The sequence below is a fragment of the Saimiri boliviensis genome, chromosome Y, assembly GCF_048565385.1.
Source record: "Saimiri boliviensis isolate mSaiBol1 chromosome Y, mSaiBol1.pri, whole genome shotgun sequence".
Lineage (NCBI taxonomy): Eukaryota > Metazoa > Chordata > Mammalia > Primates > Cebidae > Saimiri > Saimiri boliviensis.
Window position 1 is genome coordinate 12,115,099 of NC_133471.1, and position 27,091 is coordinate 12,142,189.

Sequence of the window (27,091 nt, forward strand, 5' to 3'; positions counted from 1 at the left end):
CTGACAAAGTTAAAAATTAATGGACACTCAGTCAATTGAGGAAAATAGAAAGTACAAGAGCAGCACATTTTTACATAGTTAAGATCACACTTTTAATTTTTCAAACAAGTTAGTATCATTCAAAGTAGGCTATTTGAAATTTACAGTAAATATTGAGATTTCAAATATAACTCTTTAGTATAAAAGTACAGAATAATATTTTAATCAAACTCCACAGCTTCTGCACAGCAAAAGACAGTCATGAGAGTGAATCAGTCACCATAAGAATGGTAAAAGAATTTTGCAGTTTACCCATCTGACAAAGGACTGATATCCAGAATTTACAAAGAACAAAAACAAATTTACAAGAAAAAAAAAAAAGCCCATTCAAAAGTGAGTAAAGGATGTGAACAGATACTTTACAAAAGAAGACATACATGAGGCCAAAAAATGTATGAAAAATGCTCATCATCACTGGTCATTAGAGAAATTCAAATCAAAACTACATTGAGATACCACCTCACTCCAGTTAGAATGCCACCATTAAAAAATCTGGAGACAACAGATGCTGGAGAGAATGTGGAGAAACAGGAATATTTTTACACTGTTGGTGGGAGTGTAAATTAGTTCAACTATTGTGGAAGATAAGGTGGTGATTCTCAAGGACCTAGAAATAGAAATTTCATTTGTCCCAGCAATCCTATTACTGGGTATATATCCAAAAGATTGTAAATCATTCTCCTATAAGAAAACATGGACATGAATGTTCATTGCCACACTATTTAAAATAGCAAAGACTGGAACCAACCCAAATGCCCATCAGTGATAGATTGGACAGAAAACATGTGTCACATATACGCCATGGAATATTATGCAGCCATCAAAAGTGATGAGTTCGTGTCCTTTGTAGGGACATGGATGAATCTGGAAACCATCATTCTCAACAAACTGACACAAGAACAGAAAATCAAACACCACATGTTCTCACTGATAGGTGGGTGTTGAACAGTGAGGACACATGGACACAGGGAGGGAAGTATCACTCATTGGTGCCTGTTTGGGAGAAATAGGTGAGGAATAGCAGGGTGTGGGGGGTTGGGGAGACAAAGCATGGAGAGAAATGACAGATATAGGTGAAGGAAAGGAAGGCAACAAATCATGCTGTCATGTGTGTACCTATGCAACAATCTTGCATGTTCTTCACATGTACCCCAAAACCTGAAATGCCATAAAAAAAGTAAATAAAAAATAAATAAAAATTAACCACATTTTCACAATGATCAAAGGAGGATTTGAAGTACAAGTAAAGTAAAAGAAAATACAGAAAACAAGCAAGTAAATGTCAGAATAAGTAATATTTTAAGTACATTTTATTTAAATGTGAGATCTTTTATAAAAAGGCACAGACTGGCACAAGTGTACTTTTAAAACAAGAATGTATTTATATTATTTACATGCAAGTCTTACTTTAGATGCAGAGAGACAGATGCCAAAACTAAAATAATGTAAAGTTGTAGAAAATGTATGACAATGGACTACAAAACCCTATATAGCTGTCTCTTCAACTATATGATAAGTGCAGTGGCAGAATCAGGGTGATACAATTACTTGTAATTCCAGAGTCTATCTGAACGTTTACAGCTTTCAAAAGAAGACTTTTATACTAAACATCAATTAAATTGTTTTAACTTTATAGCACTGATTAACAGCAGCTATTTACTCTTTATTAACCACCGCTGAGGTATGCTGCCTACAAATATTAATGACCGCTGAGGTAAGCTGCCTCATGATAAAAAGATGAGAACTCTGCCCCTCAAACCTCAGGAGAACTTGCAGACTGAATGCAGCTTCTAATATGAAGGTTCCAGCAGAGGTGGTCATTGTTTTATTTCCCAAACTTTTTTTCAGGCTTTTTCTCCTACTGCTCAAGCAACTTTTGGAAGATTTAAATAACCAAAACATAACTTTTTCTAATTTTTCTTTCATTTCTCTTAAGAGGTTAGACATTTATGAACAAAAACATTTAAAAATAAACACATATAAATAAAAATTTAGAATACATTGAGATGTTAACCTTATGTGTCCCCAATCAGTGCAGACTAAAAATTAAACAAACAAAGAAAACAAGAAGTTTAGTAACACTGATTTTCTGGACAGAAAGAGCCTATATAATGAATTTTTAAAAGTCTAGTCAAAAATAAGAGGAGAAAATCTGACTTTCAATATTATAGCATTTAAAAATTCAAATGTCCTTTATACATACAAACAAAATCATAAACCAAAAAGTGAAATGTGAATCTACAGTTCATTTAAAGAAAAATAAATAAATAACTACAAGAAACTTGTTCTGGACAGCCCAAATGGCAGGGTTACTAAAGAAAAATTTTTGGGCCAGGCATAGTAGCTCATGCCTGTAATCTCAGCACTTTAGGAGGCTGAGACATTCAAATCACAAGGTCAAGAGATCGAGACCACCCTGGCCACCATCGTGAAACACCATCTCTAACAATTATTAGCTGTGTGGTAGTGCCGCTTTGTAGTTTCAGCTACTTAGGAGGCTGAGGCAGGAGAATCAGAAAAAAAAAAAAAAATAGCAAACATAATGAGAAAGGAATTGAAATTATTAAGTCAGGAAAAAAATGTAAAAAAATGTAAACACTGTCAAAGAGGCATACATAAGCATTTTGGAAATTTAAGGGCAAAAGACAAAAATTCAGGGAGACTACTAAAAAAAGTGGTCAAGTGTGCCACAAATCTGAGAAAGGGAAAAACAGCAAAGAAGCTTAAAAAAAAATCAAGTAAAACAAACTCAAAGTAACACACTCACACCTACATGATTATCACCACCAATTATACAGAAATACAAGCTATCATTAGAGAATACTACAAACACCTCTATGAATATAAACCAGAAAATGTAGAAGTGGATAAATCATATTCATGACAAAGTTGCAATCGCTGTGCTGAAGGTTTCATGGTAATTGGCTGGTAGATTAGCATACAAAAAGAACAGAATGTCTATATTTGAGATTGAGATAAACTTTTACTGATTGAATACCAAGTTAAAAATGCATAATTAACTTTTTAAAACAAACAGAAAAATCTTGCAAGAAGCAAGATAAGTGATTACATGTTAATAAGGCTATCAAAAATAAACAGCAGTTTTATTTTCTAAAAACTCAGCAACCAGAAAGCAGTAGACGCATATGTTCCAGAATATGTAAGAAAAATTCTTCAAACAGAAATATTGTGTTAAAACAATATTTTCATTAAAAGTGAAGGAGAAATGATTACATTTTCAAATAAAAGCTGGGGTTTATTACCAGCACACTACACTTTAAGAAATACTTTATAGGATACTTCAGGGTAAAATGAACAACCACTAAATAGTGTATAAATAAAAAATGATCAAGATAAATATAAGCACTTTGACAATTATAAAGGATAAAATAAATTTAAAATGTGTACTATCACACTTTGTTCTCCAGATAATTTAAAACACTAATATATATACATATATATGTATATATATATATATATGTATATGTGTGTGTGTATATATATATACATATATATATATATATATATATATATATATATATATAAAACTGTCACCTATTTGGTTTTTGACATACAATACATAGAGGTATAATTTTGAGAATGGAATAAGTGAAATAGAAGGGTCAAGCTTTACAGGAATAAGGGTTTTATGTGTTATTGAAGGTAAACTAGCATAACATTAAAAATATAATTTTAGAAGGTTTAATGTAATTATTATAGCAACCACAATAGAAAGAGTAACAGGCAGGTAGAAAGCTTTCTGCACTACACCACAGAACAGGAGCTGTGAATTCAGCTACTATTACCTGAGACTAAGTAGCCAGCTATCTTGGCACTATGAGATCAAGCCCAAGCCAGTGAGAGAGAGTGTGAAGTACTAAAGAAAATTTGGAGCTCAGCACAAATGTTAGAGTTCGTTTTAGAATATGTGCTAAAGAAATTTGATTTGTTTTAATCGTCAGTATATCTGCTCAGGACACAATAACTGAGCTGTGTGGAATACATCATTAACTGAAATTAATAACCCCAATCCATCTCTGTAGCTCCCTAAAATGTCAATTATAAATACGGTTTTTGAAAAACAACTGAAAATGTTTAAGCTATTTATTTAATATAGTCCAGGTATTTTTAACTACTATACATTTCAAAAAAATAATAAACTGGCTACTTTTCTCAAATGTCATAATTTTATGTACATTTAAGCCCAAATATAAAAGCAGACTGTTGAGCACTAGCCTGTTCATTCAAGTCCTAAACTTTATTTATGGCTGCCACTAGATAAAAGAGCAGAATTGAATTAACTAGAATTGAGTGACGGAAAAATCTGTAATAGTGTTGATGAGTTTACTTTATAGTGACAAAAATGCTGCAGAAACACAAAATTCTAAATAAAAAGACATATTTTAGAATAAAAATTTTCCACACAAAATTTACTGATGCTCTTTCTTCCAGACTAAACATATGGTTGACTTTATCCTGAGATAACAATTGATTTTCTTTTCTTCATAAAATTCTAGCTCTTACCTATTTAACAACTTCTTTTATAAAAAGACAAGAAATCTAAACTGCATATAACATTTAAAATTATTGATGTCTACTTTTAGGTGCACAAAATTTTCTAGAACACTCTACATGTTTAATTATCCAGAAGCTGTATGAATCTTGTTCTTGGGTTTTTTATGGAGGCTCCATTCATTAACATAACTGAATAATCCACTGGCCACTGGTGATCAATGTGACTTTTGTCACAGAACCTTTAGGGTGTTGATTCACCAGCCAAAAATCTGCTGTTAGATTTATTTTACTCATTCAATCTGGCAGGTTACCTACCCACAACTCAAACTGCATTGCCGTATACTATTCCTGCTATGGGTGAGCCAGGCACAGAGTAGAGAGAGGTGCATGAGTGAGTGACTGTTGAGTCAAGCCATTGCATGCAGCAAGGCCCATATACTGCTATAAGGAGACAAGATCCAGGTACCAGCACAGGTGTTAGTTTTCTGCAAGTCTGTGGCTAAATTAGACATATCACTAGTTGATTCCCCTACTGGATAATTCAGTTGTATTGGCATCCAGAAGTCTAGAAATGTCAGAAACTGCAGAGTTTTCAAAATGATGTCACAGCCCTGGCTTTGAAAAGGTTTAGGTCTGTGCTCTTTCAAGGGCTGAAGCCCTGCTTTCTTTTGTTTTATTATTTTTATTTTTATTTTTGGTAAGCAACAATATGGCCATTTTGTGTGTTTTAGTCCTGTTTGTTTGACTAATTTTTCAGTTTTGCCATATATTTGTGAGTCCTTGTGTCACGTTCAGTAAGAATGAGGTATGTGGACAATAGAAAAGTATCTCAGGAGAACCAAAGTGGTAGTTTTTCAAAAGAAGGACATATTTGCATCTGTGCAACACTCAATAAAGAGGAGACACAAAATGAAGAATTCCAATCTTGAAGGTAGGTTGTGCTGACTTCTCTGCAGCCCTCGGTAAAGAGGAGATGCATAGTGCATGCTTTCTATATGCAGGAAGATTGTTGAGATGTGTATTACAGCCCTTAGTGGAGAGAAGACCTATCTAACGAGACTTGTAATCCCAATAAGTGTACAACTCTTAGTGGAGAGGAGACCCACAGTTAATATCTCCACTTTTCAAGCAGGTTATTCCATGATCTGCCTGAGTCTGAAGTTAATATGGGCTTTATGTAGTAGAAAGAATGTGCCTCATTTTTCATGGGTGGCTATGGGTGGAACCAGAAAGAGACATTAGTTCCCCCTATAACCTCCAGAACATGCAGCCTGCTGCCGAGACTTCAGACAATCAATTACTTAAAGAATCCTTTAGGAATGGTTCACTAAGGAATTCTTTCTTTTTGCCTAGGTGCCTGTCTGTCTCCTGCTACACTTCATGGTGCCAATACTGTTTACACAGTGATACCTCACAATAATAGATTGCTACATCATCATACATTAACGAGTCTGAAATGATTCAAGTCTGTGATTTCAACTCTGGAATGCTTCAGTCTGCTGAAATATCTGGGAAACTGGCCACACATTGATGCACGTCATTGGAGGATGTTCAAAATGTATTAGTCGCCAACACAGGCTGGAAAGCATAAAGGTAGCTTCATTTTGTTGCCTTAGATGTCCTTTCTAAGATTCTGTGGATGTCTATAACCTCTAGGACATCATTATCCATAATCGTTCCCCTTCTATAGTCTTTTCCAGCCAGTGACCTGGCTATGTTTTAAACAATTTAAGCAAGTTTCTACCAGGTATCACCATATGTGTTGGTCTTGCTGCATGCTTCCATGATTATTCCCTTATTACTTTATTTAGACATCTACGTAAAAGTCACTATGTAAGAAAATAATTGTACTTTTTTTTACATAAAATCAAAATTTATAATAGAAAATTTTGCTTTATATATTTTCTATGGAATTGATTACTTCAGTTAATATAAAGTAAACAAAATCTTTAGAACATTACCACTAAAATAAAAATCTAACGTCTAGGGTTCCAAATTAAGAGAATAACATTCAATACAAATATTATAAACAACATTGTTAACAGATGAAAACATAAATCTCATACATAAAAATAAACTCAAATTATATATATAAAGTACTGCTTCATAGATAAAAATAAAAGCAAAACTGCAGGGCTGGCAACTTCAAACAATTCAAAAAAAATAAAAAACTGCTTCAGAATTTTACTTTCTTCTCAATTTATAGTACTGTCTCTGATTTTCGCTGTACACATGGAAAATTTATTCATAGTTAGCTTTGCCAGTGTTGTAATTGTAATCACATTTTTATTTTAAAAAGGGATACTCTCAGTTTTATTTTAGCTTCCCTTAATCTTCTCGTTTTTGCTTAAGTATCATTTTACCACTTACAGATGTCAGGTTTGATAACATTTTTTTCTGATATCCTACAACCATCTGTCTTCTGTGGTTTTTACTGAGCAGTCATCTGTTAATTTTAAGGATGATGTTCCTGTACATAACAAGTTGCTTATGCCTTTATTCTTTCACAATATTCTTTTCTTTGGCTCTTGATTGACTATAATGTTTTTTGATGTTTCTATTACAGACTGTATTCTGGTTGAAGATTTTTGCATTTCTTCAATGGGTAGATTCAGATTTTTAATTAACTTAGACATATTTTTGGCCATTTTACCTTTCAGATATTCTTTTTTTTTTTAACCTCTGCTTTTCTGTTACTTAAGAGATGCCCATGTTGCATATATTGATATACCTCGTGGTGTTCTATTCACTTGTTAGATTTTTTTCACATAATTTGATTTTTAATTCTCAGACTGTTATTTCAGTTTCCACTTAATCATATCGTCTGAATGTTTACCTGCTCAAGTCTGATGTTAAACTTATGTATTGTAGATTTTATTTCAGTAATTGTGCTATTTATTTCAAATTTTATATATTTTCTTTTACAATTTTTGTCACTAATACTCTCATGTTGTTTTTCAACCTTTGTCTTTTTACTGTAAGCCTACTTAAAACTGTTGTTTTAAATTCTTTGCCTCCAAAACTTGGGACAGATTCAGTTTCTGTATTTACTTTACATTGGTCATAGGCTTCATATATATATATATATATATATATATATATATATATATATATATATATATATTTGTTGTTTTGTTGTTGTTTTCAGAAAACTATAGTTGAAATATCATAGTGTGCTAACTCTAAATTATAGATTTGCTTCATTTCTCCAAGGAGTTTCTTACTTATTAAATACTTACTTTACATTTTATTAGCATTTTCAATAAGAAAAATTTAAAAACTATCACTTTTAAAAACTGGATCTGTATTAACACTCTCCTTAACATTCAAGGGGATTGTTCATAATTCTGTCTTAGCCTTCAGTTTCTTGTCAGATTGGAGCTATGGAATTAATGCATACTATTTTGTTTCTTTGGCATGTTTCGTATCATAACATGTACATTGTTTTTTAAATTATTCAATATAATAAACTTTTAAAATATTCTAATCTTTGCAAGTATAGATCTCTTCAACTTTTTTTTCCTATTTATTGTTTATATATTGTATAAAATAACTATTCTTTTTGTTCCCAACAACTTATGAGACTAGAAAAAACACAGTAAGTTAAGATATCAGGGCTTCTTGACTCTTTTTGGAAGCAGGAATCAGGTCCTCATGTTGACAATAATAGATCTCAATTTTAAAGCCTGTATCTGTCCCAGAGAGGTAGTATGGTAAGCCACACACACAAACAAGCTAACTATGTTAGAATTGTCTCTATTGTCTACTTGGTTGATATAAACTCTTGATTTTTAGTGTCCAGACTGATTTGATTGATTCGACTTTCATTTTTCAATGGTTCAAAGCTGTTTGCCCTGTAGTTTGTTTTCATTTTTATCTATGAAGCATTTTTTATTTTTAAAATTGCATTTGTGTATAAGACTTATGGTTTTGTCCATTTAAAATGTTGTTTAAAATTCTTAAATTGAAAACATTTTCAATTTTGAATACTACATAACAGCTTTCAGTTTTAGTGGTTATGTTATAAAGTTTCTTGGTTTACTTTTTATTAATTGAGGTTACAAATTTTATATAAAATAATTAAAGCTAAATTTCTTATGAAATAGATGTTGGTTTCATGTAAAAAATATACAACAATTTGCTTACAAAGTGACTTCCGGCTAAATATCTAAAAAAATGATATTTGAAAAATAAATATCTAAATAAAATACCTTCTTAAATAAGAATGTCTAGATAAGTTAAAGCTAAAAGAAATTGCAGCTAACTCTTCTCTTGAAAAATGCTATTCCTATTAAAATGCAAAGTAAATTATTAATTAACACTCAGTCTGTACAGGTATAATCTGAGGCAGTAATATAAAATTCGAAGAATGGAGAAGTACAAGAGCACCATACTTTATATCATTCACTTTAAACTTTAGATTACTCAGACAAATTAGTATTATTCAAAGTAAATTATTTTAAGTTTATAAGAATAACTGAAGCCCTAAATATAAGTACATACAACATTTCAAATACAAGTTTTGAAAAAAAATTTTATAACACTTTAAGTATTATACATCTGGTGTACATTCACAGATTGTCCAGGTTTGTTGCATAATAATACACGTACCATGGTGGTTGTTTGCTGCATCCATCGTCCCATCATCTGCATTAGGTAATATTTCTAGTGCTATCCTTTCCCAATCGCCCAATTCTTTATATTCCTTTCATAGTCCCCGAAACCGGCTGGCCTTGGTGTGTGATGATTTCCTCCCTGTGTCCATGTGTTCTCATTGTTCAACACCCAACTATGAGTGAGCATATGCAGTGTTGTATCTGTTGTTTCCAGTTCCATCCATATCCCTGCAAAGGACATGAGCTCAACATTTTTGATGGTTGCATAGTATTCCATGGTGTGTATGTGTAACATTTTCTTTATCCAATCTATCACTGATGGGCATTTGTGTTGGTTCCAGGTTTCTGCTATTGTAAACACTGCTACGATGAACACATGTGTGCATGTGTCTTTATAAGAAAATGATTTATGAACTTTTGGGTATATACCCAATAATGGTATTGTTAGGTCAAACTGTATTTCTATTTCTGAATCCTTGAGAAATTGCAACATTTTCTTCCAAATGATTGAACTAATTTACACTCCCACCAACAGTATAAAAGCATTTCTATGTCTCCACATCTTCTCCAGCACCTCATGTCACTTGATTTTTTAATTATCGTCATTCTAATTGGGTGAGGTGGTATCTCACTGTGGTTTTGATTTGCGTTTCTCTAGTGACCAGTAATGATGAGATTTTGTACATGTTCATTGACTGCATACATGTTTTTTTTTTTTTTTTGAAAAGTGTCTGATCATATTCTTTGTCCATTTTTGTTATGAGGCTGTTTTATTCTTGTAAATTTATTTAAGTTCTCCATAGACTCTGGATATGTTTTTTGTCAGATGGGTAGATTGCAAAACTCTTTTCACATTCTGTTGTTTGCCGGTTCATTCTATTGATATTTTCTTTTTCTGTGAAGAAGTTCTTAGGTTTAATTAGATCTTATTTGTCTACTTTGGCTTTTTGTTGCCATTGCTTTTTATGTTTGATCATAAAGTCCTTCTCCATGCCTGTGTACTGAATGGTATTGCCTAGGTTTCCTCCCAGAGTATTTATGGTTTTAGGCTTCATGCTTAATCTATAATCTATCTAGAGGTATTTTTCGTATGTTGTGTAAAGAAGGGATCTCATTTTAGCTTTCTGGATATGGCTAATCAGTTTTTGAGACACCATTTGCTTATTTATCTTTTTTCCTTTTTTTTATTGTATTTTAGGTTTTGGGGTACATGTGAAGAATGTGCACGATTGTTGCATAGGTACACACATGGCAGTGTGATTTGCTGCCTTCCTCCCCTTCACCTATATCTGGCATTTCTCCCCATGCTATCTCTCCCCACCTCTCCACCCCCCATTCCTCCCCCAATTTTTCCCCTACAGACCCCAGTGTGTGTTGCTGCCCTCCCTGTGTCCATGTGTTCTCAGAGACACCTTTTATTAAATATGGAATTATTTTCGCATTGCTTGTTTTTGTCTGGTTTGTCAAAGATCAGATGGTTCTAGTTGCATGACATTCTTTCTGAGGTATCTGTTCTGTTGCATATTTATAGATCTCTGTTTGGGTACCAGTACCATGTTGTGTTACATACATAACCTTTTTTTTTTTAATTTTTTTTTTTAATGAACAAAAGAGAAATTGAGGATCAAATAAGGTAATAAAGATGGAAAACAAGAAAGTAAATATTATCATAATTACTTTTATACTTATAATGTTATACTCGTAATAACCTTAAATGTGTTCTTGCTTAAAATGGCACAGACTGCTGTAAATGCATTATTAAATGAATGATTCATTTATATAGTTTCTATGCTAGACTTACTTCAGGTGGAAATACTCAGGGGCCAAAACTTGTATTAAAATAATACAAGTTTCTGGAAAAGGCATGACAGTGGACTACAGAGTACTGTATGTGTCTCTCTTCAACTAAACAATAGATCCAGTGGCAAAATTAATCGAATGCAATTATTTTGGAATTCCAGAGGTTAACTGTCAGTTTACATCATGAAAAAAAAAAAAATTCCATAGTAATTGCAAATACTTTGGAAGCAACTTGGAAGAAAAACAGAAATGATTCAGACTTAAAACTCTCAGGAGGATTTGTGCACTGAATGTTGCCCTTAATTACAGAGGTCCCAACAATTGCGAATAGTCATTGTTTCATACTTTTCCTCCTCCTGTTCAAGCAACTTTTAGAATATAATTTAAAGAACCAGGGCACATTTCTTCTCTCTCTCTCTCTCTTTTTTCTCTTTTTTTTCTTCTTAAGAAATTAGAAATTGTTAGACCAAAAAAAATAAATAAATAAATAAAATTCAAAAATAAATACATATATATGAAAGTATAAATAAATTATATGATAATGCCATGTACGCCATAACTGTGCAGGCTCAAAAAAGACCCAAAAATAAATTTTGGTAGGACTGATTTCCAGTACGGAAAGAGCCTACACGATGAATAAATAAAAACCTTTTCAACCACAAAGAAAAAGAAAATCTGATTTTTAAAATAACAGCATTTTAAAATTTAAATGCACTTGTTCATCATTTATCAAATCATGAAACATAAAATAAAAAAATAAATAAAAAAACTACAGCTCATTCTAAGAAAAAAATAATAATAATAACAAATTCCAGGTTTTCCTAGACAACTCAAATGGCAGGTTTACTAAAAAATGATTTTTAAAATTAATATTCATAGGAAGATAATAGAATAAATGAAAAAGCACAGAAAAATCATGGAAAAATAATTATTAATAAAGGGTATAAAATTATTTTAATGACAAAAATTATACAGATAAAAGTAAAGCAACTGAAATAAATATTCACTATAGAATATTAAAACTAGGCTTGAATAGAGGAAAGAAAAAAATATCAGCAAACCTAAAGAACAATTAATTAAAATTATTATGTAAGAAAAAAAAAGAAGAAGAAAAGCAATGAAGAAATGTGAACACAGGCTGGAAACATCTTGGAAACCATCAAGTGGCCACAGTTACACATTTTGGAGGTTCAAAGGAAGAGAGAAGAAATCAGGAAGTTTATTTAAAAAGCAGTGGTCAAAAATGACATAAATTTGAGGAAGTAAATAAACACCAAAATGCTCAACAAAACTCAAGTGAGATAAACTCAAAGAAACACACTTAAACTTAATGATAATTTAGCCATCTAAAACAAAAACAGATTCTTGAAAGCAGCAAAAGAAATGAACATTTACGTAAAACAACTCTCAAAAATAATCAATAATTTTTTTTTTAATCTGAAAACTCAGAGACCACAAAGCAGCAGATTATCACATTTCAAGTGATGTAAAAAAAAACTTTCAAACAGAAAACTTACGTGCAAAGAAATTGTTCATCAATAGTGAGGAAGAAATCATGACATTCCCAAATGAAATCTGGGGACTTTTTATTTAGTAGATGATCCTTTAAGAAATGCTTTATGGGGTTACTTTATGGTAAAGTGAACAGACACTACATAGCAATATAAATAAATAAAAATTAAAATAAAGAGAAATAGATAAACAATTATAAAACAAACAAAAAAATAATGTGTAGCTCCACAATTTGTTCTACATATAATTTGAAACACTAATATAGTTAATATAAAGTTATCACTAAAATTTACATGTATTTTTGACATACAATAATTACAGTATAATTTTGATAACTGAATAAGTAAAATAAAGGGGACCAACATATAGAGAAGTATGTGTTTTCATGTTGTCACAGGTAAGCTAGTATAACTTTAAAAATGTTATAACTTCAGAATGTTCAATACAATTGTCATGGCAACGACAAAAGAGAGTAACAGGCAGGTAGAAAGCTTTGAGCACTCTGTAAGAGTAGGAGCTGTGGATTTAGCTAATCTTACCTGAAGCTACCTAGCAAGCTATCTTGGCATCATAAGACCAAGTCCAATCTGTCCCACCACAGAGTAGATGTAAGAGGGTAAGGCTCTCTGACTGCTTCTTCACACAACTTTGGCCACGAAGTGGAAGAGACTCATCCATACCTAGCACCTGGTGAAGCACTGAAGGCAGAAAGATGTGGCTATGATGAGACCCAACTGAAAAAAGGTAGGCACAGCAACTGCCCAATTCTGTCTATTTCTTCATGGCTTCCCAGGAGTTTGAGGTGGAAGCTATTGTTGACAAAAGACAAAACCAAAAAGGGAAGACAGAGTATTTGGTTCGGTGGAAAGGTTATGACAAACAGGATGACACTTGGGAACCAGAGCAGAACCTCACAAACTGTAGAGAATGTATTTGTGACTTTATCAGACGACAGACTGAAAAACAGTCAAAATGGACATGGACCAGAACACGTGGAATTTCTTCAAACAATGTAAGGAAACGAGCTTCCAGAACTTCCACATATAGCTTTTCTAAGAACTCTCCTAAAATGCCATTGACTGGCAAACACCACAAATCCAAAAACAACAACTTGTTTGCTGCCAGACAGAACATTAGAGAAAACACAGCTTCACTTCTCCCTCACTCCAAAAATTCGAAACAGAAAAATTCAACTATCAAGACACTTGTACCTAATAGTCCAGTTAATGACCAGGACACAGTTAGGTCTTTTCTGAAACCTGAGAAACTAGATCCTGTTGCACCAGTTCAGGAGGACAAGGTGGCATTCAAGGTGGCAGCAGAGAAACCGATCAGAATTTCATCAGATTCTGACACACAAGAGGCTAGAATAGAAAACAGGACCCAGACACAACCACTCATGTCTCAGATGTCTGACTCAGTTACTGCTTCCATGGCCACAGAGTCAGATAAGAAAGAAAGTATAGTGGTATTAATGGACCCTTCAGCAGCCAATGGAACAACAAACATGCATACGTCTGTTTCAAGAGTGAGAGGTGGAAAAAGAGAGATTATTGATGATAGAAAAGACCAGCCTTTTATCAAGAGGATGTATTTCACCATCAGGCTAAAAGAAAGTGCCAACAGATACAAAGACATTGTTGTCAAGAAAGACCATGGATTCACCCAGATATTGCTATCTACTATATCAACAGAGAAAAATGCCCTCAATACAGAAGTCATTAAAGAAATCATAAATGCTCTGGAAACGGCTGCTGTGGATGACAGCAAGCTTGTGTTGTTCAGCGCAGCTGGCAGTGTCTTCTGCTGTGGTCTTGATTTTGGGTACATTGCGAAGCATTTACGGAATGACAGAAACAGAATGAGCACTGAAATTGTGGACACAATTAAGAACTTTGTGAACCATTTTATTCATTTTAAAAAACTTATTGTTGTATCAGTCAATGGGCCAGCCATTGGACTAGGTGCATCCATACTACCTCTTTGTGACTTGGTTTGGGCTAATGAAAAGGCTTGGTTTCAAACCCCGTATATGACCTTTGGACAGAGTCCAGATGGCTGTGCTACTGTTACATTTCCAAGGATCATGGGTGAAGCATCTGCCAATGAAATGTTGATTGGTGGGCGAAAGCTGACAGCACGGGAGGCATGTGCCAAAGGCCTGGTCTCTCAGGTGTTCTTGACTGCAACTTTCACCCAAGAGGTTATGATTCAAATTAAGAGGCTTGCTTCCTGTAATCCTGTTATACTGGAGAAGTGTAAGACCCTTGTTTGCTGTAATATTAAGAAGGAGTTGGAACAGGCCAATGAGAGAGAGTGTGAAATGCTGAAAAAAATCTGGAGCTCAGCAGATGGGATAGAATCCATGTTAAAGTATGTTCAAACAAAAATTGATGAATTGTAATTACCAGTCTGTCTGCTTAGGACACAAGAACTGAACTTAGCAGAATATATAATTAGCTGAAGATGTCTTAATTCATTTTCATAGCCCCAAATAATTTCAATGATAGCTAAGGCTCGTAGAGAGAATTGAAAACATCTAAACTTTTTATTTAATATTATTAAGAAATTGCTAAACACTGTAAATTTAAAATAAATAATAAAACAAATGATTTGCTCAAATATCCTTATTTTATGTATACAGAAGCCCAAATTTAAAAGCAGACTAGTGAGCACTAAATTTTTCTTTCAAGCTCTATTTTTTATCGATGACTACTATAAATCACATGAGAATGGTGCTCTATTAGATTCAAGTAACAGAAAAAATCTTGATAATGTTTGTTTTCCTTATTTTTACATTCTAGAATGCAGAGTCAATTGAGGTAAGTGTCAGTCTCTGCTTCCCTACCCCAGATAACCTGAGTTGGTGCCTCTGACTTTATAGTGGCGCAAACACCTCAGAGACACACAATTCTAAATTAAAAGAACTTGTATTTCAGAATAATGATTTCCAATATAAATTTCACTCGTGATTATTCTTCCAAACTGAACATATGGTTACAATTTATGCTGAAATAATTAATTTTTATACATGTTTCGTTGTTACCCACTTAACATAAATAAACCTTTACTTCTCTAAAGTAAAATTTGCTGCATACTATTAGTGAATCATGAATTCATTAGGTAGAAATATCCAAGTTTTATGATGTGTAGTTTTAACTTAATTTAGAGTATGTTTCACATAGTAGATTAAAATTCTGGACAACATATATATATATATATATATATATATATATATATATATATATATATATTTTTTTTTTTTTTTTTTTTTTTTTTTTTTTTTTTTTTTTTTTTTGACACAGAGTGTCATCTGGACTGGATTGCAGTGGTAATCTTAGCTCACTGCAACTTCTGCCTCCCAGATTTAGCAATTCTTCTCCTTCAGCCTCCTGAGTAACTAGGATACAGGGTCTGCCACTACTCTAGCTATTTTTTTTTTTTTTTTTTTTTTTTTTTTTTTTTTTTTTAGTAGAGAGAGGGTTTCATTATGTTGGCCAGGCTTGTCTTGAACTACTGACCTTGTGATTTGCTTGCGTTGGTTCACCAAAGTGCTGGGATTACAGACATGAGCTGCCACACCTGGAATGGACACAATTTTAAAGGCAGACACTTCTTTCCAAACAAAGAAAAGACATCTACACTATATCTGAAATTTAAAATTATTGGTTTCTGCTTTTATCTGCACATAATTTTCTAGAACATGCTACATGCTAAGCTATCCAGAAGCTCTCTAAATCCTGTCCTAATGGGTTTTTATGGAGGCTCCATTACATAGGCATGAGTAAATAATTCACTGGCCATGGATAACATGACTTTTGTCACAGTGTATCTACAGTGTTGATTCACCAGCCAAAAATATCTGTAGATAATATCACCTTTGCCTAAGTTTCTGTTGAGCCTGCTGGACTAATTTTGTCCACCCATCTTCTAGCCTGCACTAAGCTGAAACTAAGTACTCAAATTCCATTTCTGCTATGAATAAGCCTGCCACAAAATAAAGAGAGGTGCATGAGTGAGTGACAATTGTGTCCAGCCACTGCACATAGCTAGTCACAATTACTCTGATGAGGTGATCAAGTCAAGGTGCCAGCACAGGTGACAACTTGCTATACGTCTTTGGCTTAATGAGGTATTTCACAAGCTGTTTCCTTTGCAGGCACTGAACAATGCAGTAGCAACCAGAAACTGCACAGCCACAAAAATGGTATTACATCCCTGGCTTGAGAAAGATTTAAGTCTGGTCTCTTTTACAAACCAAACCTCTTCTGTCTTTTTCTTTTTCTTTTCTTTTCTTTTTTTTTTTTTTTTTTGGTAAGCAGCAATCTGGCAAATGGGGTATTATGTGTTCCAGCCTTTTGTGTTACTAAACTTTCACTGCTGTTATTCAGTGACTCCTGCTTCTTATCCCATTTACAGAAAAAGAAAAATGAGTTATGTGAAAAACTGTAGAATAATAAAAAAATAAATAAATAGGTGTCTTATTGAGTGACAGTACAGTTTCAGGACTCCCAAAGTTGGAAGAACCTTTACACAAGCAAGACATAGTTGTCTCTGTGCCATACTTGGTGAAATGGAAACCCTGAATGAAGAGTTCTAATCTGCAGACAGGTTGTGCTGACATCTCTGCAGTTCTGAGTAAAGAGGACATGCAGAGTGGGTAGCTTCTTTCTGCAGGAAGTTTGCTAAGATGATTCTGCAGACCTTACTGGAGAGAACAGCTATCCAATTATAGACATGTAACCCCAATAAGTGTGTAACTCTTAGTGGAGAGGAGACTCACAGTTGGTAGCTTCACTTTGCAGGCATATATAATTCCAAAATTAGCCTCAGACTGGAGCGCATATGGGCTTCAAAGGGCAGAAAGAATATGCTGATTGCTACATGAGTGGTCATGATTGGGCCAAGAAAGAGACAAAAGTTTTCACCATGGTTTCCAGTGACCTCTGCTATAGTTCACAATGCGAAGGCATTATTTTTCTTTTCTTTTCTTTTCCTTCTCTTTTTCTTGGTCGCAGAAGGCCATTGTGTCAGTACCACCTTAAGAGTAAGCACACATGGCCAGGTCATGATAGCTGGGCTCAGCCAAAAACTTGTTTTATTTTCACAAAGGTGCCATGAGGGCTGATGGGATTCAGGCTAATGGAAGCAGATACTTCAGAGCTTTTTAGGGAAGGACAGCTTCCCAGGATCTGGAAAGCAAAGGGATGCCTGAGTCTGCACCTGTGGCTAGGCAGCTGCAACGGCTTCTTAGTAGATGAGGTTTCTTCTAATTTAACTTGAATGTGGGTGTGACTTCTACCTATTCTTAGTTCCCATCAGCGTCACAGAATGCACAGTCCTGGCTGCACCTTTCTCAGTCACCTGGGATCTTTACAGCAGCCTCTTAAAATGGACTGCAGCTACCATTACCTGCAACACATTTTATATTCCAGAATAATGCAGAGTGAAGCTGAGAATCCCTACACTCTACTTTATACCTTTGTCTTCTCATTGAAAAACCTCTACCTAAAGCTGTCCAGCACCTTTAGCATATCAAAAGAAAATACTTTAGAGATTCCAAAGATTTTAGGAATTCTATACCAGAAAACAGAGACAAACAGTAAATATATTTAGCAAACTCACAGCACTAAAAAGAAAACCCTAGAACCAGAGTGTTCAATGGTTGAATTATAACAATTAGTCTAAGAATTCAAACAATTTATTTTCTTTTTAAAAATAATTTATTTTAAAAGAAAAAGGTACAGATCAAACATTGCTAATAGAAAAATTGTACTTACTCTAATGTAAAACTTGATTGATGATGTGATACAAGTACAAGACTCCACAGAAAATTTTCTAACGCAAACTTTGTTACATGTACAAAATACATAAAATTATCTCCATGAAGGTGAAGGAGGAAAATTACCTTCATGAAAGTGAGGGGGAAAAACAAGAAGTTGGATGGATTTTTGGTACAATTATTTTAAGCAGAGGAACAATCTGAAAAATTAGGCTGCAGACATTGATAAAGAAGTAGTAGAGGAGGACAGACTAAAGACATGTCCACAGCTGCAGTAATAAAACAAGAACAAAGTTAAAATGCCTTTGTCATTTTGGCTAAAGCCTATCCACAGGTACACAGATCCTGGCTCAATGTCCCAGACAAAGCTTTTACTTCGGCCCCTGAAGTAGGCCACATCTTGAATAGTGCTTTCTTCAAGAGAGCTAACACACAACTCAGAATATTCTTTTTTCCAGTTTGTAGACACAGCAGCCCCAGCCTTATAGTTAAATCTCCCACGAGCTCCGTATTTTCTCTGAAGAGCTTTCTCTTTATTTTTGGTTATTAAACTTATTTTCTTACTTGAATTTTGCAACCAATCTCCTTAATTATCCTGAACATGATCCATCTCTTCAGCCTGTGATTGGTCCCAGACCAAGCTTTCACTTCAGTTCGTGCTTGGTCCAGGACCAAAGCCTAAGGCTAAGTTAAGTCACATGAATGAATTATCACTTCAGTTCCTGGTGAATACCAGTTCAAGGTTCAGGGTCAAGTTGAGTAATACTTGCTCCAAGACCACTAACAATATTTCTTTTCTCCCCTGACTTTAGAAACTCTGAAGCCCAACCTCATAGTAGGCAAACTACTCACATCCCATCTAAAAAGTATAGAGCTTTTTACTTATAAAACTTTTGTTTAATCGTATTTGCATTCATCCTCTCTAATTTTTCTGGCCATGAGACAAAGAACTCTGTGTGATATCTCACAATGAGAGATTGCTACACTGTGGTGCATTAATGAGACAGCAATAATTGAAATCTAGGAATTGAACTCTGGAATCTATTGGTCTTGTGGTATCATCTGGGAAACTGGCCCATGTTGTGATGCACACTCCTGGGGGCTGTCCACCACGTAGTGGTCACCAACATAGGTTTAGAAAAGTCAACATGGCTTCCTTTTTTTTGTCTTAGCCATTCTTCCTAATGTGCTTTGATTTATCTCACTGGTAGAAATTCACACATACCTCTCAAACATATTACATAATTGGGTCACTAGTGTCTTTGCCTTTCTTTTGTTTCTCTCTTTTTACCTAGGCTCTTCCTGGGTCCTATCATTAAAGACAAAGAAGGCTATCCCCAGGAGGTTTTCCAAGGTACTGTACAATTCTAGATTCTGCTTTTGTAGTTATCTTCTGGTATCAGGAGCTGCCTGAGTAATAAATAGTCTTTTAAGATTATCCATGTATTAATTGAATAAGGATATACAACTATGTGTTTTATGAATGTCTCTATTTGCCTTTTCATAAAGGCCAAGAATTGTTTCTCTGGTGTCTTATTCAATAGGAGTAGTTTAGTGTCATTAAGAGGTTTGTGCTTCTGGTTCTTCATCAACCTTTTAATATGCACATCAAAAAGTTTCTTTTCTTGTTTCTAATCTATGGAATTACTAATACTCAAAATAAGATTTTTAAAAGTCTCTTTCTTGCGACTGGAATTCAGAATCTTGTCTGTTCTTTGCTCATTTTATTGAGTGCTGTAAGACTTTTATAAATGTCTGTAGAAGACTTGCAGTTTGTCCCTGAATCTCTGTTGCCTGTGGGGTTTTTTCCAGAAGCAGGTAGAATTTGCCTTAGGAGTGACACAGCATCTTCCCATGTAAGACCAAATACTTTGTGAGGCTGGGGCAGGTAAAACATAAGGTCAGGAGTCCAAGACAAGTCTGGCCAACATAGTGAAACCTTGTGTTTACTAAAAATTTAAAAATTAGCTGGATGTGGTGATGTGTACTTCTAATCCCAGCTACTTATGAGATGAGACAGAAGAACTGTGTGAACTAGGGAAGGGAAGGTGGCCAAGAACCAAGATGGCACATTGCACTCCAACATGGACAATAGGGCAAATGGCCTAGCTATAAGAAAGGTTCCATATATTTATTGAGGGTATGTGAAAATTTGACTGGGTGTTTATTTGTTTAGGCTACTGTAATGAAAAAGAAACCTGCACTTCACTGGCACCTCATTCATTGGATATTTCCTATAGCAAGTGGCAGTGGACTTCTGGGGTTGGGTATTAAAACTGAAAAAGCTGATAGTGATGTGACTAGAAAATTGTCGAGATAAAGAAAATGAGGAAAGCTGAGGCAACAACAACAAGAAAAAATGCTTTTTCAGAGTTTCCAGGGGAAACTTTTTTGGACTTTGGAGGTTTTTTTTTTTTTTTTTTTTTTTTTTTTTTTTTTTTTTTTTCCCTTTGGGCTTTTCTGTTATGAGTGCTTTGAAGACTTATACAATTTTACAATATTTACACAAGTTGGGGATGTTTCACAGAAAAAAGAAATCTTGCAAATAGGGCACCACAACCAATTTGTCCTTCTAACATCAGAAAATATCTGTTTAATAGTATTGAAAGACCAAACTACATGGTTATGGTAAATCCTTGGTAAAATTCCTCTAAGCAGAGAAAGCCTGAAAAATCAAGTTGTAGGCACAAATGGAAATAGTCTAAAGTAACCTGTGGTACACTCAGACAAAGAAACAGTCCCCAACATTTTTTGTATGTCTAAGACATGGTCACAGCTATCAAAAACAAAATAAAACAAAACAAAACAAAACAAAACAAAACAAAACAAAACAAAACAAAACAAAACAAAACAAAACAAAACAAAACAAAACAGGTTTTCCCTTTAAAATGCAATGTCCTTTGTATAACCGGTGGGCTTTCAGGAAATAGCATCTCCTGTTTTTTGGAAATGTACATATGTTACACGGAATATTTTATGTTACTGAACGTGCTTTAATCTTTGAGCTGAGCTTTTATAAATGATCACATTAACGTCTGGTCTCAGACCAAGGTTCTTAGTTATACTTTCTCTGAGCTATTGATTGGTTTAAGGCCATGATCCTAGGTGAAACTGAGTCATTTATGAATCATCATTTCAGTTCCTATTTGGTTCTGGGAAAAGTTGAGTGGTCCTGTCTTCAAAATTAGTTAATATGTTTCCTCTGTTTCCAGTCCACAGAAACATCAAATTCTTCCTCACAGTGGGCAACTCATTCTTCCACACTTGCAGTTAATACATAAAAAGTTAGTTACAATCTCACCTTTGGCATTCATAACTTTTAATGTTCTTGGTCTTTAAATTTAATAGAAATCTGTGTGACACCACACAGTGAGAGAGTGATACACTGCGGTGCATTGGAAGGTGGCAACACATGTTTTGGTGCAGGGACTAGAAAATAGTTTTGTTTTTTTTTTTTTTTTTTTTTTTTAAATGCTGAGTAGAAGTGCATTCCAAATTATTTACATTCATTTCTGAGACTTGTCGTATCAAAGTTTTATCTTTCCTTTTCTTTAATTTTTAAAACCCAATAAAGTGGCTGCCATTCTCACCAGACTCAGAAGAAAGACATACCAGGAAACACTTTGGCAATTTTCCTTTGCCTGCAGGCAACATTTTGTTGCCTCTGTTCCAATCTTGTTCTCCTCCACAGCCCCACCCCTTGCAGAGAAGCTAGTCATCACATCAAAACCAAAGAAACTTAGGAAAGATGAAAGTTTCTGCTTAAGACTCTGAACTAACTCTAGTTTCTGAAAGTCCATCAGGGTGTTGCCATAAACAAAAATCTAGACTTTTCTGTTACTTTTTTTGGGCAGATACTATATCTCCTATTTCTTCTCTGTATGTAATATTGCAACCTGAAAATATCTTACTGAGAAAAGTCAGCTGGAATCTTATAATTAGGGCTGTTTTATAATAGCTGCAATTTTGAAGTTATCTAAAAACACAAAATTTAACATTGTAGTTTAAAAAATTTATATTTGGTAAAGCTTTACTTGTCCCCCAATGATAAACATTTATGGCACTGCGTGGAAGGTATACATTAAGAAGAAATCTTTTCCTTTCATATGGTTATGTTTCTGTAAAAAATTCAGAACGGTGATATAAATCTAAAGTTTCTTTATCTGATAATTTTTTTTTTTTCTACAGTGACAAATAGTGTGGGCACAGTCTATAGAGCTTCAATTCTAACTTTTGACTATGAAAACCTTGGAGTCAGATTTTCCCAATGCCACATAGTGAGATATAACTTTTATCTCTAGGAAGCATTATCAGTACTTTGCACCAAACCCTGAGTTTTTTAACTTCTCTTACCGTATGTCTCTCTAATAGTAATAAGACTTCATGCTCTATATATAAACAAAAATCTCCACTTTCAATAAGTGGAATAAAGTTGCCTTTGAGAGACATCTTCTAGCTCAATGCTGTTTTATGAAAACCAGTCAACACCTTGAACATATTCTGGGTTGAGTAGGCATACAAGAGGAGCAAAGAATCCCCAGTGGAGATCTAGGGCTTTGTGCAGGCAAACATCACTTCTCCTGATGGCTACCTTCTCTGGAAACATGAGTGAAGATTACGCTTTCACCCATGGAAGACACATATGTTAGTTGTCAGACTGAGAAAAGACAAGAGAATGAAAAAAACAAGCAACATACTTTCTTTCTTTTCACTTGGGCTTACTTCAAAAATAGGAAAAAAAATTATGTGTTGCTTTCTCTTTTTATTTTTATTTTTTTGTTTGCCTGGGGGTTTGAAAACCTTACCAGATCCAGGACAGACAGTCCTGGCTTTCTGGGAAAAGCATTCATTTTAATATGATTCAACAACTAGATCTTTTCTTCAGGTCACAAAGAAAATAGTTTGAAATTTTCTATATACAAACTTACTTTGATTTCAGAGACAACAAAGATTATTGCCAGCATTTGTAAAACTGACTTTTTCTTCTTGGCAGTCATAATAGGTAAATCTAAAATAGATAATTCATTAAAGTCAGAGACAAACTCCTGTGTAAACCCCAAATGCAACTTCTGAATGACCTACCTACTGCTACCCTTATCCAAGATCTCCAAGAGCCATTTCAACATCTTGTCTTCCTTTGTGACCAAAGACACCCTCAACTTAATTGTTGCCCCTGGAGGACATTGCCGATACAGGTGGTGCTACTAGAGTTCAAGTTTTCTTCTTATCACAGGAACTTAGAAAAATAATGGGCAACATAGGCAAGTCTTCTGATGATTGTGATTGATACTGATATACAGAGGCTTTTCAAAATCTATTCCATATGTTTAATTTTACTTGAAAAATTCTACATTATTCCTAAACTGAATCCTAACTGTTGCTCTAAAGTAGACAGTATTAGAGACTGCAGAATTATTCATGAATAAACCACATGTCTCCTATAGCCAGCCCAAAAACTAGAACATGAGAGACTGAAAAACAAAAAAAAAAGTTTTAGCATATAGAAGAATGCTTATGTTTAAGAGGAAGGGAGGCAGAGTTTTTTGAAAACTCAGTTGAAACCTTAGAGATTTATAGATGAGCAAGAAGCAAACAAATAATTTCTAATTTGCATGCTGAAGGCTTATTAGGGAAAAGGGCAAAACTTCTTAATTACTCTAAGCCACTCATAATAGATTAAAACCAAATAAAACAAATTAGTCTTTATTGAATAAGTGAGAGTGGCTTCAGTGAAATACATTTTTCTATCTACTTACTCAGTTGAGAGAGAGTTAATCTTACAATAAATGTTTATTACATAGGCAGCTGCTGACATCAGAAGGAAGCTCCAAAAATGTGTCATAAGTTTGGATAACATTATAATTTTACCAATGCATCAAGATGTTACAGTCATTTGTTTTAATTTGAGATAAAACCTAGAGTCTTCTGTTTTACTTTTAAGAAGATTCAGGGTTGTAGACACAAGAAAGAGATTAAAGCAAAAGTTTAAATAAGGGACACAAGAAGCACTCTGCCAGCAGAGATAAAAGGTAAATAAATTGTTTGCTGAGCTTTAAAGTTTTTATGACAATAAAAAAGAAAGAAATATACTTAGTTTACAAGCTGTCTTGGAGAAAGTGTGACTTAGCTTAGTCAGGCCCAGGACATGTTAGACAGCTTAGCTCAGAAAACTTGCCTGAGTGTAATCTGAGAATGAAGTAATAATTTATAAAGGCTACTTAGCTTGGCCTGTAAACTATTAGGAGCTGAAGCAAAAGTTTGGCCTGGGATGCTGGCCCTGAGCCAATCAGGTACTTGAATGATTATTTATATGGGCTGGTTAAATAATCAAAATAGAAAAGAAAAGTGTCAATCAGTACCTACCCGGAGCCCACTCAGTTTATGCTCACAAAATAAAAAAAAATGATTTTTTTCTGGAAGCCACTGAGTATAGAAAAAACAGCATTTCTATGCCAGGCATTGTTTTCACATCTGAGTGAACTGGAGGTTTTTGAAAGTTTTTATTAGAGTGGACTGCAGGTTCTGCTATCTGTGTCACTGCAGGCAGGTCTTCAGTGACAGCCCTCTGTACTAGATCTTTTAATGTTGCCCACAGCTTGATTTTTCTGAGTCTGCTTATTGTATTATATTTAAAAAAAGCACTACTCCTGGGCTTGGGGTCCTTCAGAGGACACTTTACTTGCTGTATACCTAAGGAAAGCTAGATAGCTTGTCTTTTTTCTCACTCTGAAATGGAAAAAGTGACTGCTTTTATGGAGATGAGTCAATGAATGTTTCTGGCTACTTTCTATTTGAGAGGGTGTTATGTAGGCTACAACAGCTAGGATTCTACCCAGGGTTGATTTAAGTATCCTTTGAAGAAAAGCAAGTTAATGCATGATTTAATTTGCATTACACTTTGAAAATAGACAGTTTTTAGGCAATAAGAAACAATTTGGGTTGTTAGAGATTAGGTATTATAAGCAGACAAGGAAGTAAGAACAGCAGTTGCTGACATAGCCTGGATAGCTGTAGCTATATTTATGTCTGTTATATCTGGCTACATGAGACTCAGTTTTAGTTTTTTGTTAGTTTGCTTGTTTGTTTTATCCTTTTAAACAAAAATTCTGTTATAAACACTCTAATATATATGTAATATTATATTATATTTATAATACATATGTATATATATAACATATATATATAAACATATGTATAGTAGGCATTCCTAATATATATATATATATATATATATATATATATATATATATATATATATATATATATATATGTATATATATTTCTGGGGGAATGCTGGGAAGATGGCCACCTAAGAACAGCTCAGGACTTCAGCTCCAGTGAAAGTGCAGAGGGTGAATGGACACTGCATTTCCAGATGAATTTTTATTGTCCACAGACCAGGAGATACCCAGGCAGAGGGGTCGCCAGCACCGCTGTTCTGGCCGGTGCAGCTGTTTTGGCCCCCATGGGGCTGATTCGGCCTGTGCAGCTGCTGTGACCATACCCTGTTGCGGTGGCTCTCCAAACAAAAGCCACTGGTCTGGGCACCCTCTTAGTTGGCGATTGGTGCCCTGAGATGGCACAGTTGCCCATTCATCTGAAATAGTGAGACAGGCCAGGAGATTCCTAGGAAAAAATCTGCCAGGAGTCAGTGCCGCTGTTTGAGCCAACTCAGTGAGTCGCAGCATGGGAGATGCTGGCGACTTTCCAACAAGCAACTGGAAGGCTGGGTCGTTCAACTTAAAAAATAAAAGAAAAGACTCTGAGTCAGGGAACCAGGTGATCAGGCTCGGTTTGTCCCGACCCCCATCCCCAACAACAATGAAAACAAAAACAGTAATTGGAAACCCTCTGGGTTTTGCCCATCACAGCAAGCACAGCTGAACCTGGGACGGTCTGGCTCGATGAGGGAGGGGCGTCCACCATTACTGAGATTCTCCACCACTACAAATGCAGGCCGCCGTCGCAGAGGCAACCTGCTGTTGCCGAGGCTACCTGCCACAACAGAGAGAGTCTGCCATAACAGAGGCAGTGCCACCATTTCCGAGGCAGTTTTAACTGTGCCCATATAAACAGGACTGCAGGGAAGAGCACAGGGCAGCTGGGCAGAGCCCACAGCAGCCCAGCAAAACCTCTGCAGACAGACAGTGGCCAGGTGGGATGACAGCTGGGCAGGGGAGCCCTGAAAGAAAAAGCAAGGGCAGCAGCACAAGAGAAACTTATAAAGCCCTAACCCCCCAGGACAGAGCACCTGAGAACAAAAAGTGGTTTATGAGTTCAGCTGCAGCAGACCTAAATGTACCTGCCCAGCAGCTCTGAAAGAACAATGGAGCTCACAGCTCAGGACTTAAGCCCCAATAAAAGATAGACTGTCTCCTCAAGAAGCACCCTAACCCCCATAGATCCAAAGACTCAGCTCATAAAGGAGAAAATGGACTGCCAGTTGGTGAGCATCTTTCTGGGACAAAGATAGCAGAAGAGGAAACTGGTAGCAATGCTTACTGTTCTGCAGCTGCTGCATGTGATTCCCCAGGCAAGCAGGGCCCAGAGAGGACCTCAGTAGTCCTACAGCAGTCCTACAGTCCTCAGCAGTCCTACAGTCCTACAGCAGTTAGAAGTAAAGCTAGAAAAAAAAAAAAAAAAAAAAAGTTACTTCAGCATCCATGAACTAGAACCTCACACAGAGAACCAATCTGTAAGACAGTAACTTCAAAGACAACAAGTGGATAAAATGAGAATAAACCAGCGCAAAAAGGATGAAAACTCCCGAAACCAGAACACCTCTCTTCCTAAAAGGGATCACAACTCCTCACCAGAAAGGGAACCA

At 34.9% G+C, this 27,091-nt stretch overlaps 1 protein-coding gene across 1 annotated transcript; it reads left to right on the plus strand.

Moving 5' to 3' along the window:
• Positions 1-13,144: 13,144 nt before the first annotated feature.
• Positions 13,145-26,287, plus strand: LOC141583024 (testis-specific chromodomain protein Y 1-like). The gene is made up of 3 exons (XM_074392446.1): positions 13,145-14,882; positions 19,560-19,618; positions 26,136-26,287. Exons 1-3 carry the CDS (start codon positions 13,264-13,266, stop codon positions 26,285-26,287), a joined length of 1,830 nt encoding a protein of 609 aa, XP_074248547.1. The 5' UTR covers positions 13,145-13,263.
• Positions 26,288-27,091: the final 804 nt, after the last annotated feature.